Genomic DNA, 13,767 nt, shown 5'->3' on the forward strand with positions numbered 1-13,767 from the left:
CAGTCACTCAGGAGTCAAACCCGAATTGGCTACTGTCAGCCTGCCCTGCCCTGCCAGGGTTCCTCTGTGCAGTTTCATTTGTATCAAGCTCTTAACAATGAGGGATAGGATGGAGAGCGGAATGGAGAATAGCTTGTGAGGTCCCAGCCGCCGGGCCCCCTCCCATGCCCCTGGTGAAGCTTGGCCATGCTTATATTTAGCAAATTAGATCAACCGAGGCTGCTAGAAGGATAAACAATTGGTGAGCGTTCACAGGAGGGCAGCCAGCAGGACCTGAGGGTGGTGACGGGGGAGGGCTCCAGGAACTAGGTTCTTAGAAATCCCCCACTGTCAAAGCTGGGGTTCGCTGTGAGGTGCTGAGACTTGTGCCAGCCTCTCCCCCGACCCTAGGCAGTCTGGGAGGATTGCAACTGTGACATGGGGTGAGTCAGCAGGGGCCACAACCGGGGGGCGGGGGTGGGAAGTGGGGGACAAGGGGAGGGCCACAGAGTCCTATTGTTGAGAGGACTTCCAGTGTCCTTCTGAGCCTGTGTTTCTCAAATGGTCATCTGCCCTGTCCCTGAAACAGAACTGCTAGGGGCTTTGTGAGAGCTGGGCCCCTGCTGCACAGCCTGGACTCCAGGCTGCAGTTCCGCGTGTAGCTGTGCAAGGAATTGCTGTGGGACTTGTTAAGTGCCGATACCCAGGCTTGTAGAATCCAAGATTCCTACATTTGTATTTATCACGCACTTTGTGGAATGTTCTAGTATAGAGCTCTGCGAGCTCTGTCTGATCCTAGCAAACTCTGACCCATAGGTTTGGAGCTCACTGATGGAGGCAGCGTAGAGGTTAAGGGCATGGTGTCCAGAATCTACCAGACCTTAAATCTTTGGCCCCAATCTCATGAGAGCTTGTTATTTAATCTCTCTTTGGGCTCAGTTTCCTCGTCTATAAAATGGGACCTCGTAGTGTTGATGGGGGAATGAAATAAGAAAGATGGTGTCTTACTTCAGATAGGCTGGTTGGGTAATGGCCCCTCTGAGGGGGTGCTGGTGCCTGACATTTGTAGCCGTCCATAACCTGGAGATACCATTCTGACCCACTTTACAGTGCTATTGGACAGAGGCAAGTGAGGTCATGGGACCTGGAGCCAGACTGCTTAGGTCCTTGCTACCTGTGTAAGTTTGAGTTGGTTATCTAACCTCACTGAGTCTTAGTTTTCTCATTTGCACAATGGGGATAATGTTTGTAAGGATCATGGAAGCTGGTGTAAATAGTAAAATACTCAGCACAGTGCCTGGTCCTTAGAAAGGCTCACTATTTATAACCACAGTGATTATTAATATTCACCCTGCACTAAACTTTGGCATCGTCTCTGTCCACTTGGCCCAGAGGCCTATTCAAGTGATGCCCCGTCAGCTACTCTGGAACTTGCCCCAATTCCTACCTGGAACTTTCCATTCACTGAGTGTTATCTCCATAGCCCAACCTGACCTACACAATAGCATTAGCTGGTTTGTGGTCCAGCCTTCTGTGTTTGCAAAGTTCATAGCCATCGGGGGAAACTGAGGTGACGGGAAGGGCCTTGGTCAGCCGAGATGAGAGATAGTTTGGGAACAGGATGCCCGTAGCAGCTCTGCCCTGTCTGGGTTTGGGAACGGATGTGACCCTTGCTCTTTACCCCATTTCCACCCCTTGCTGTCCAGGGAGCACCTTGGGTGTCCCACCGATGGGCAGCTGCAGGATAGCTCTGGGATTGCTGTGTCAGCCTGGGCGAGGCCGCCTGGAAGCCGCCAGGCTCCAGCACCGGAATGAGGTCAGGCAGGGATGGTTCCAGGAAGGGCTGCTGCTGATCAGTCTGGCCTGTCTCTCCTGAGAGCATCACAGGCTCTCCCCGAAGGGCAGAACCTGGGTGGGGTTCCTGAGGAGCTCGGGTGGGGCTGGAAGCCAACACAGCTGAAGAGAGCAGTCCTTTGAATTTGGAGTGGCAAAGGCTGACGCGGACATAATTTAACTTGTGAGTTTTCTGGATGGATGAGAGCCTGCGGTTTTGGAGTACATGAAATGCTGCGGGGCCCCTGGGGCTCATTGCTGGGCTTCTTCCTCCCCCGGAGTCCTGGGTGCATTCTCTTGTAGTCATGTCACTGCATCAAGGATGGCAAATGGGCTTCTCCTCACCCTTCCATTGATTATTTTAAGTTCTTTTAATCCCACTTGAGGATATGTTTTCATTGATTTTAGAGAGACAGGGAGGGGGAGGGAGAGAGAGAAACATCAACTGGTTGCCGCTCGTACATACTGCGACCGGGGATGGAACCCGGAATCTGGGTATATGCCTTGACCTGGAATCGAACCCGTGACCTTTTGGTGTATGGGACGATGCTTCAGCCATACTGGACAGGGCTACTCACCCTTCCAGTGATTATTTGCACTAGTGATCAACAATAAGTCATAGCACTCTTTCTCACCTCACTGATGCAACCCTTCAGGCAGCTGCGTCCAGTCCATCAGTGTTGGGTGATGAAACCTCCTTGCTATCTCTGTTATGTACTGTAGTGATTTACTCCCATGTCCAGACCCCAGGCTCCGTGAGGGCAGGCACTTTGTTTGTTTTGTTCGCTATGTCATCTTCAGCAACAACAGGATGCCTGGCCCATAGCAGGGGCTTGGGAAATATTTGTGGAATGAATGTCTGTCCTTCAGTGGGCTGTGAATTACTTGAGGACAGGGGTTATGTCTAGATTACATCTGGTACAGAGTAAGGGCTCAGTGAGTAAATATAATGAACAAATATATCTTTATTTTGCGTTCAAAGGTAGTGTCTGTAATCAAGAGAAGGAGTAGTCGCACATGCTTGGTTGTGGATGTCACTTTACCAAAGAGCTGCCTTGCTGACATGGGGAAGTTGGGGCTAGAAGGAATGCCATTGGTGATGCCTCCAACTCTGGTTTCCAAGGACAAAGATACTTGTCATCCCATTTAATCATCCCAAGAGTCCCCATGAGTTAGTAAATTACCATTTGCATTTACACCTGGGAAAACTGAGGTTCAGAATTATTTAAGAGCGTCTGTTGAAGAGCATTTGACAATTTCATGTTGAAGCTAAGACCAGGACTTGGGTCTCCTCACCTCCAGGCCAGTGTTCTTCCTCTGGTCAGCATACCATCTTTTTCTGAGTCTATAAAATTTTGCCCTATGACTTACCATATATCATGTTTGGGTTTGGGAAGCTTTTTTGAATCCTGGTCCTACCACATTTGTAACTATTAACTGTTCCTGGTCCAGCCTTTTTAGAACCTTTGGGCTTCTCTGTGATAAGCTTTAGTACCTGAAAGTGTGTACCACATTTACACACATGCACATTTACATTTCTCTGGAGAGGAAGTCTGAGCTTGCCTCAGCTTTTCACCAAAGGGTGCATGACTCCATAATAAGGTTAAGAACCAATGATTAGCCCTGGCCCTTGTGCATAGCGGCTAGAGCGTTGGCCCATGCACAGAAGAGTCTTGGGTTCCATTCCCAGTCACGGGCATGTACCTGGGTTGCAGGTTTGATCGGCAGGGCACTGTGGGAGGCAACCAATCAATGTGTCTCTCTCACATTTATGCCTCTCTCTCTCTCTCTCTCTCTCTCTCTCTCTCTCTCTCTCTCTCTCTCCACTTCCCTCCCTCCCTTTCACTTTCTCTAAAAATCAGTGGGGAAAATATCCTCAGGTGAGGATTAACAAACAAACAAAAAGAACCAGCGATCACAACCAACTTTGCCATTTTGCATGTGGGGAAACTGAGTCCTGAGCAAGGGACTTTTCCAGGGCCTCAATCTTTAACCAGAGATTCTATTTATCCTATTGACAGAGGACTGATTGTGGTGAACAGTAACCTCAGCTACATCATCGAGCCCCTCCCCGACAGTGGGGGCCACCACCTTATTTACAGATCTGAACATCTCAAGCTGCCTCCCGGGAACTGTGGGTTCGAGCACTCTGGAAACACCAGCAGGGACTGGGGCTTTCAGTTTACAAACCAGATCAAGAAACGACCTCACCGGGTGAGTTTTCAGCGCGGGAGTCACCTCGGGATAGGCTTGTCGTCTCTGAGGGCCCTTACTTTGGATCCAGGGATAATTCTGAAGTAAAGGGAGATGGCTAAAAGGAGTAAGTAGCTTTCTCTCTCATTCTAAGTCGTTGTTGAGTGTGGGTTACCCTTGTATTTGCTAGAATAATGCTTTGGGGAAAACACTACTACATCTAAAATACTCTGAGATGCTAATTTCAGAAACTTCAAAATGTGAGGGGGAAAAATGTACACTTCCCATTTTTGAATAGCCTCTTAACCTTATGCCCAAAGTGTTTGCTTACTTACACCGACAATAGAGGTATGTGGTTTAAATGGTTTGAGGGAACTTGATGTCAACATGTCCCCCACACAGTGTGTTGGCCTCTGACCTTCCTGGACTAGGCAGCTGGGACTAGAGGACAGGACCCAGTGTCCCAGAGCAGCTGCCGGTGGTACCCAACATGGCAGGCCGAGGGGGCACTGAGGGGGGTGGCGACCAAGGCTGGAGCTGGCCCGTGTGCCCAAATACAAAATCAAACTAGCACCACTGCTTTGAAATGAGGCCAAGTCGCCATTTCTCCAGGCTCTGATCTGCTTGTATCTCCTTCTTAGATGAAAAGGGAAGACTTGAACTACATGAAGTACGTGGAGCTCTACATCGTGGCTGATGCTGCAGAGGTAAGGGGGAGGCAGAGGCTTTTAGCAGAACTGCTCTTTTAATAGCTTCCATCCCACGCTTCCAACTGCTCTGGGGGAATGCTGAAGCACTCGTCTTTCTCCCATTCGTCATAGGATTTTGACCTTAACTCTGAGCAAGGCCTCTTTTGGCTGTTTTAAACATGGTTGGAGGAGAAAAACAAGGAAAGTCTTCTAGCCCTGATACATTAATCAGATAAAAAAAAATCAGTGCAATTGCATTAGTGGGATTACCATTTCTTAGCCTGGGTCTGAAGACTTCTAGGTTTTGGTGCTTATTCTTGGGGAGTCTGAATTCTCTATAGAAATTTAAAAAACAATTTTTTTTTGTACAGATAATAGGTGTATTCTGAGTCATCGGACTTAATACAATTTTCTTGCCCATATATGTGTCCATTTTAATAATCAGGTTGGCACTAAATGAAAACCCGAAGGTGTGGTTCCCAAAATGTAGTCCCTGGACCAGTAGTATCGGTAGCACCCGGAATTTGTGAAAATGCCAATTCCTGGGCTGTACCCCAGAACTACTGAATCCTGAGCTGTGGGGCTGGGGTCCAGCAATCTAGGTTTTAACAAGCCCTCTGGGTGATTCTGATACACAGGTAAGCTGGAGAACTACTGACACAAAGGAATAGCTGTTTGGCCTTTATTTCCATATGCCTCAAATTAGACAGATTCTCGCAGGCCTTGACTTCTAAGATTTGATGAACACTCATCTCTCTCTTTCATTTATTCATCCGTGATTTCTCAATTCTCTCTTATGTGCCAAGCACAGAACTTGGCCCCAAGAGATACAGACAGACCTGCCCCTGGAGTCACAGAACTGACAACCGCAGCAGGGAACTGCATACTGGCTCCCAGTGTGGTAATTGCTAGGATGTTCCATTACAGAGGATTAGAAATGCAGACAATGAGGGAGCCAACACGGTGGCTTTGGAAATTGGCAAAGCTTCTCCAAGGTGGTGAGGTTGAAGTTGACACCCGAAGAATGGGTTCACGCCCCAGAGCCCATATTTGCCTAAATTAGCCATATTTTACCTCCAATTCTCACTTTATGTGGCGACTCGACCACATAGCTAAGCACATCTTTTGGGCATGGACGACATGAGCACCTGAGCACTCACTGGGCTGTAGGCTCGCTGCATGCTCGCCAGGGGCTCCCTGAGGCTGAGGCTTATCCGAGCTCCAGTCCATTTCATACCCCATCCAAGTGGTTTAGGTATCAGCTCCCCAGAGGGCCTCCTTCCAAGGCCGCTCTACCTGGTCCACAGTCCCAAAGCTCAGGTTTTGGAGGCAGTGCAGGGTAGTTGGAAGGACACTAGATTCCAGTCCGGAAGACCTGCCTTCGTGGGTCATTGGCAGGAGGAGGTGGCCTTGAGCTGTTCTAAAGGAACAGGGTGTTAACTGGGCAGAGAGGTGGAGGCGAAGGGCACTCCAGGCCTGGGGAACACCATGTTCTGCTTTGAGAAGAGTTTTGCTTTTTAACTGATGTTGGTATTGGTTTTTAGCAGCCTCTTTCCCCCCTTTTGTTTTCCTTTCCGAAGACTGGTGTAGGCTGGGAGCAGGGTGGGGTCAGGATCCAAAGCTGATGCAAAGGCCAAGGCCCCAGGGTCATGGGAGGCGGTAACCCTCACTGGCCCCTAGCAGGAGGGTTGCTGGAAGAGCTGAGCTCTTCTGACTCCAGGCCATGTTTTCATTTTAACTTTGCATCTCAGATCATCTAATGCAGTGTTCATGAACCAGTTTTTTTAAGCCACAGAATCCTTTGTTCAGACGAAAGCTCCTGGGACCCAGGAGTTAAGCACATAGAAACACAGCCACTCTGTTGTAAAGGTGGGGGACCCTCCCCTTCAGCCCTGCACTCTCCCCAGTGGAATCTTGGGGCAGGGTTTTAAAACCCACTGGATGTGAGTCTCTGCAAGTCAGAGAAGCAGGGCAGAGAAGGGATTGGGCATCCTTAGTCTCCTGACCTTCAGGGTCGCAGAAAACGCACACAAGGAAAACCAGCTGCTCGGGATGCCTTCAGGACTAAGGTGTCGCCTGGGCCACCATCCTTTTTCAGAGGGGCTGCTTTCAGCAGCAGCCAGCATGCGTTCCTGACAGACAGGCGGGCTCAAGCTGCCTGGGACGGGAACTGGCTTATTTCTCAGGGTCCTGGGCTTTGAATGAGTCATGGGGAGGGGGGGAGGAAGGAGAAGGGGAGGGGGGAGAGGGAGGGGGTACAATAGGCCAGGCTGGTTCTCAGGCTCACAAATCCCTCCCCCTCGCCACCTCTCCCCCACTCCCTCTTCCAAGGGCCTCTTGGCCTTGGCCTCTGCAGGCAGAAATGTATTCCTGACAATTAATCTGGAAGGATGGGAAGGCAGGGAGGGGGAGGGGAGCCTTATCTGTGATTTACAACCTGGTGCTTAGACAGGCCAAGCTCCTTCTCTGGGCTGCACAGGGAGCAGAGACAGATAGTGCTGCTGTTGCTGCTGAGAGAGACTGGTGAGGGAGAGGGAGAGGGAGCAGAACGAGAGGGAGTATTGTCAGCAGTAAAACAGCTCACTGCCTGGGTCTAGGTGGGAACACCTGGGTGGGTCTCAGTTTATTTCCTCAGGCAAAATGGGAAATCCAGGAGCGGGAAGGGCAAGATGGGGTGTTGCAGAAGGGGGCAGGACAGCTGTAAGAGCGGGAATGCCAAGAACTTGCATGTCAAATCCAGCCCACACGTTTTTGTAGGCAGAGTTTTACTTCCATGCCTACTGCGGCGCGTATTGTCCAATGGCAGGGTTGAGTAGATGCAACAGAGACAATATGGCTGCAAAGCCTGAAATATTTACAATCTGCCCATTTAAGAAAAAGTTTGCTGGCTCCTGCTTGAGACTCTTCTGGATGACGCGGTACATTCCTTAAATGGACAGTTGCTTGAAGATAAGAGCAGTATATTAGAAAGACAATAAAACATGACTCTGATTTTATAATAAACTAGAGGCCCAGTGCATGAAATTCGTGCATGGGGGGGGGGTGTCCCTCAGCCCAGCCTACACCCTCTCCAATCTGGGATCCCTCTCACAATCCAGGACTACTGGCTCCCAACTGCTCACCTGCCTGCCTTCCTGATTACCCCTAACTGCTCCTGCCTGCCAGCCTGATCACCCCCTAACCACTCCCCTGCCAGCCTGATTGATGCCTAACTGCTCCCTTGCCAGCCTGTTTGCCCCTAACTGCCCTCCCCTGCAGGCCTGGTCCCCCCCATATGATCTCCCCTGCAGGCCTGGGTCCCTCCCAACTGCCTTTCCCTGCAGGCCTGGGTCCCTCCCAACTGCCCTTCCCTGCAGGCCTGGTCTTCCCAACTTCCCTCCTCTGCCGGCTTGGTCACCCCTAACTGCCCTCCCCTGCTGGCCTGATCGCCCACAACTGCCCTCCTTGGAGACCTGGTCCCTCCCAACTGCCCTCCCCTGCTGGCCATCTTGGGTCCACATGGGGGCAGGATCTTTGACCACATGGGGGCAGCCATCTTGTGTGTTGGAGTGATGGTCAATCTGCATATTACTCTTTTATTAGATAGGATATTCACTAAATCCTGCCACACTTTCTGCGCAGTGAGACCAATTTAGAAATGGGATGGCTGTATATTGAGAAACTTCAGGATTAATACCTTGTAAAGTCTAAGTCACAATGCCTGATACTGACTTGAACTCTTAGAAAACACTAGTGAAAGTGAGGTGAGTGACAGTTCCAAGGAAGCCCAGGAATGTCAGTGCAGTGGAAGATTAGGGAAGGGTGGTTTTCTCCCTCATGGCAGAGACACACCCATCACAACCAATATCCTTGCGAGTTTTATCTGGATGTTCTTTATTTCTTGTTTGGCTATTCTTGCTGAAGGAGGTGGAGGAAGGGCGTGGAGGTTTAGAATTGAAGTGGCATATATAGTTGTGTACCCAAGGTAAATGAGATAGGTACCCAGATTCTGTGTAACAATGATAGCAGACAGGACATGCCCATCACTTGCAAATGTAGGTCAGTTGTGGCAGATTTTATCTTTACACGGGGACGCTTTCCTTCATCATTGCAGCTGAAAGAGGGCTATCCTTTTGAAGCAGGAAGGATAAATGTGAGGCTGCATCATGAAATGTCTTCTTTCTGGTACCCATGGCGGACATTTCCAATCGGGCACAGAACTCTTTCCTGCTGAGCCCCAGGCAGTCTCAGAATTCTTCTCACCATAGAAGGCACTGCCAGTTAATCTGAGCCGCGTGCCAGACAAACCCGGGTCTTATGATCCTCGATACCAGCACCCGCTTTGTATCACTCCTGTGGCCTCCTGTTGCCATGATTTCTGTCCATGTTTTCTCAGTCCATTTCAGTTATATGCCCCTTCAATACAGAATCTGCCATTGCTGTTATTTCTGGCCCTCTCTCTGTTGTAACTGAAGCTCTTCTAGGCTAGGACCAGGATCTCACACCGAGTGCCAAGTCCAGTGCCTTGTGTAGAGCAGGCGGTCAGCAACAATTTGACCACTGCTGATAGATCACATGAAAGGAGCCCTGTTGAAACCCCTGGGATGGTGGCTTTATGTTGGATGATGCCCAGGGCAGGGATCAGATTGGTCCCTCTTCTAAGGCCCAGTGAGTTTGTGGGAGGCCTTCTCATTTGGAGGACAGGAGAACAAGGTTGACTTCAAGGGCTGGAGAAAGAGAATTCAATTCACTGTACAACCATGGCATGCCTACTCCGTGCTGGGCACTGGTGGGTGGGGATACCAGGATGGATGTGATCCAGCTCTGCTCTCCCTCAGCTGACACTGTGTGTATGTGTAGTGTGTGTGTGTGTGTGTGTGTGTGTGTGTGTGTGTGTGTGGTGAGGAGATAGCTATGTAAAAATGACTGCTCATAGAAGATGGGAGAAAGTAAAAACTAATTCAGAGACAAGTAATGGGCATGGGAGGGGTTATGAGAGAGGCCCTGGCGTCTTACCTAGTTCTGCTTGTCCCATTTAGTTTACCAAGAATGGACGAGATCTGGAAGCCACCAAAAACAAGCTCATTGAGATCGCCAATTATGTTGATAAGGTGAGACCAGGTGTGTACTTTGTGGGAACAGTGCCAGCACTCAGAGGACAGGAGATCACACGGCCCCTGAGCTGCCTCGTGTGTGATGGACTGGCCGGCCCAGCCAGCCTCTGAGAGGGAACAACAATGCCTCAGAGGCGCAGGTGAACTTGCGAAGCTCAACTATGTGACCTGAGCCAAGTGACTCATCTTCTTTGGCTTGAAGTTTTGTTTTGTTTTGAATTTATAAAATAGAGGGGTTGGCCTAACTCAATGGTTTTGGATAATTTTTTTTTTTTCTGGTGGCTTCCTTTTTTTGTGGTTGTTTAAATATATATACTTTTTATTGATTTCAGAGAGGGAGAGATAGAAACATCAGTGATAACAGAGAATCATTGATTGGCTGCCTCCTGTACGCCCCCTACTGGGGATCGAGCCTGCAACCTGGGCATGTGCCCTGACCGGGAATGGACCTTTGACCTCCTGGTTCATAGGTTGACACTCAACCACTGAGCCACACCAGCCAGACAGGTGACATCCTTTTTTATTTTATTTATTTATTTTTTTAAAAAATATATTTTATTGATTTTTTACAGAGGGGAAGGGAGAGGGAGAGAGAGTTAGAAACATCGATGAGAGAGAAACATCAATCAGCTGCTTCCTGCACACACCCTACTGGGGATGTGCCTGCAACCAAGGTATATGCCCGAATTGAACCTGGGACCCTTGAGTCCGCAGGCCGACGCTCTATCCACTGAGCCAAACCGGTTAGGGGGTGACATCCTTTTTAAAAATGAAATCTTGTGTCACTGTCCATGCATTGTAAGCCCTGGCATTGTTTGCTTATTTTGTTTTTGTAATGCAAGTGCCTGGCTTAAGCTTTGAGTGCCCAGGCCTTCATTACCAAGAGGCATCCACTTCGAAGTGGGCTCTCCCGGCCACTGCAGGATGGGGAAGGACCAGGCCCCCTCCCTCCACTGAGGCTCTTCTGTTTTAGAGATCTTGGTTGATTTTAGTAAGAGACCATTTGGGTACATGTGTGGTTTTTCTTTCAACCCAATAAAAGCTGAACCCAGGCCCTTTCTCTCTCTTCTCCCCTCACCTCCCCCACCCCCACTCCCCACCTCGCTATGTGGCCCCAGGTGTGCTGTGTGATTTCCAGGTCTTGTGAATAATAAACCTGTATCTGTTCAGTTTTCTGATGGTTATTGCTGAAGGGAGTCTTGCAATCATAATAAGAATCACAAGGGTGGTCCAGCTCTATAACGCTGGTTATTCATAGGCTGAGATCAATTCAAAACCATCCAATATAAGTCAGATGAAACGGGCTGCTCCAAGCTGAAGCAGGGTGAGGACTAGAGCTCTGCCCTCTCACCCCTTCTCTCCATCCCTGCAGTGGACATGGAGTAGCTCGGTTTAAGAATGCTTTAAGGTTCTTTAAGGCTCTAAGGTTCCTTCCAGGCACAGAGCTCAGGAGTACTCTGACTGAGGAGAGAATTGAGCTAGGTCAGCAAGGGAAAAGGACAGAATCTTAAAAGTTGAGGAGTGGCTTGTTTCCGGAACAATCTGTATAGTCTCTATCTGTGAAAGATTCTAGAGTGATTTCCTGTGTCAGAAATACCATGCCCATGGCTGACTTTCCGAGGGCAGGCCTTTCAAACATGCTCTTAGGGAATGCCCAAATTCTCGACTTTTATTAGAACAGGCTGGTCTGGGACATGGTCCTTAAAATATTTTTTTAAATATTGTTATAGTGCAAAACGTAGTAGAACAGGTAATCTAGCCTCTTCATAGGCTAGCAGCCATTTTAAAATGTAGGTTCTAATATGTTTGGGGTCACAGGTCTCTTTGAGACTCTAACAACACTGTACAAGTTCTAACAAAACTGAACTCCTGCAGCTTTAACTCTGGGCTGGCTAGGGAGTCATGGGTCCCATATCCAAAGGAGAAATCATTTTTTCCTAAACACTAGAGTATAAAGGAGAGAGCTTAAATATTTTCTAGACACTTACAAGCAGATTTGGTAGTATTCTGATGTCATCAGGTGAGAAAGTCTATGCCAAAAATAGCTCTGGAAATTCCAGAAGGCCTGTGGTCAGTGACTGGTGAAAGTCAAACATTGGCATTTCCTGGAAGGAAGGGTTCCAGGAGTGCAGTCCAGTCCTCTCTAGCTCTCCACTCACTCAACAATAACATCTAAATGGTCCTCCAACCCAAACACTCAACATCTGGGAAAACAAGAAAAGCGTAATTCCCTGAGGGGTATACAGGAGGCGGGCTCTGTTATCACCCACATGACATCTATTGTTCTGCAGACACGGCAGGTGGCAGGTTTGGCTGGGTCTCCCCTTTGTGAACTGTCCGGCTGGTCTGGGTGATAGGACTGACCAAGGGTGCTGAAGAAAGACGGAAGGAGAGGAGAGCCCTGAGCAGAGCCCAGCCCGCCCTCGGAGCCTGGCCTGGCGAGCTGGTTCCTTCTGTGGAGCAGTCTCGGTTCTGTCCTCAGCATTCCTGGCTGGAAGGCTAGCCCACTTCTCTGAGGCTGCTGACCCAGCTACTTGAACTGAACTGTTGTTGAACTAAACCTGGAATGAACTGCACTAATTTGCTGAATCATGAACCCAATCCAAAATGCTTTTCTTTAGCTGTGAAAAAGCCAAGTTTAAGTCCTTAAAAAGCTCCCTTAGTGAAGCAATTTCAAATTGGAATTCAAATCTTTTATTTGCTGTAATGATTGGCCTGGCACAAAACAGGAAAATCAAAATTTCCGTTGAGATCAACGGATGTTTTGCTGAATCTGGAGCCCATCTTACACCACAGCATCTTGGAGGCAAGTGGATGGTGTGGTTGTAAAACCGCCCACACTAAAGCAGTGTGGGGCCATGCAGAGGCTCTGAGATCTGATCATTTTGTCTCGAATCCTGGCTCTACCATTTTTCTGCTGAGAGTTGGGACAAGGAAGGTTTTAACTCCAAACCTCAGTACATAGTGCATAGAAAGTGCTCCAGTTGCTGCTTTTAGCTGGGGCAGTACCTGCCCAAAGTCATCCAGTATTTTTGTTTTTTAAAATACATTTTTATTGATTTGAGAGAGAGAGAGAGAAGCATCAATGATGAACGAGAATTATTGATTGGCTGTCTCCTGCACGCCCCACACTGGGGATCGAGCCTGCAACCTGGGCATGTACCCTGACCGGGAATCGAACCCTGACCTCTTGGCTCATAGGCCAATGCTCAACCACTGAGCCACGCCAGTCGGGCAAATCATCCAGTTTTGGATTAAATGGTATCTTCTTGCTCATATGACCTAGATTTACATGCACCTTTTTTTTTTTGTAAGTCATTGCCTCAGTAGTCTCTAGGGCATGCCAGTCAAAGAATTGCTTATACCCACACCTTCCAGTAGTCATCTTGTTATATATATATGACATAAAAGATACAGTATATCATAAAGGTTAGATAGAGCTGTAGCCTTAAGGTCCCAAGAGTCAGGTCTCATGTACAGAATTTCCAAATCTTTGGGTTGGACGGAACCCTGACAATTATCTGGGACCTTTGCAGTCTAATGCTTTGTAGCCTTGATAAAAGCTGGACACCTCCAGTGATGGGGAAGGAAACTTCTGAGAGTAAGCATGTCTACCTACTTATATACACATGTACTTCCTAAACGAGTGCAGACATCTGACCATGAAATGTCCATCTACCATTGGGCGCGTTTATCCGATGGCATGCTGTTTAGCCACCTGAGATGTTTCAGCTCCTCCCTGGCATTGGCAGATGAAGGTGATGCTGTAGCTTTTCTCTTTCACCCAACAGTTTTACCGACCCTACAACATCCGGATTGCTCTCGTGGGCTTGGAAGTATGGACTCATGGGGATCAGTGTGAAATTTCGACGAACCCATACACCACCCTCTGGTCATTTCTTCGTTGGCGGCGCAAGCTGGTCTTTCGGAAGAAGCACGACAATGCACAGTTAATCACGTAAGTAGCCTTTCTCTACAGG

General features: G+C 48.7%; 1 protein-coding gene across 3 annotated transcripts in view; it reads left to right on the forward strand.

Annotated features, from left to right (window-relative positions):
- The window catches only part of ADAM19 (ADAM metallopeptidase domain 19), an 87,825-nt gene that overhangs the window by 52,283 nt on the left and 21,775 nt on the right, over positions 1 to 13,767 (forward strand). For all 3 annotated transcript variants that reach the window (XM_080675822.1, XM_080675823.1, XM_080675824.1), the window contains exons 6-9: positions 3,834 to 4,026; positions 4,647 to 4,712; positions 9,713 to 9,784; positions 13,579 to 13,745. In XM_080675822.1, coding sequence (XP_080531948.1) covers positions 3,834 to 4,026; positions 4,647 to 4,712; positions 9,713 to 9,784; positions 13,579 to 13,745 — 498 coding nt within the window. The remainder of the gene's footprint in view (positions 1 to 3,833; positions 4,027 to 4,646; positions 4,713 to 9,712; positions 9,785 to 13,578; positions 13,746 to 13,767) is intronic.

The sequence above is a fragment of the Plecotus auritus genome, assembly GCF_963455305.1.
Source record: "Plecotus auritus genome assembly, chromosome: 6".
NCBI lineage: Eukaryota > Metazoa > Chordata > Mammalia > Chiroptera > Vespertilionidae > Plecotus > Plecotus auritus.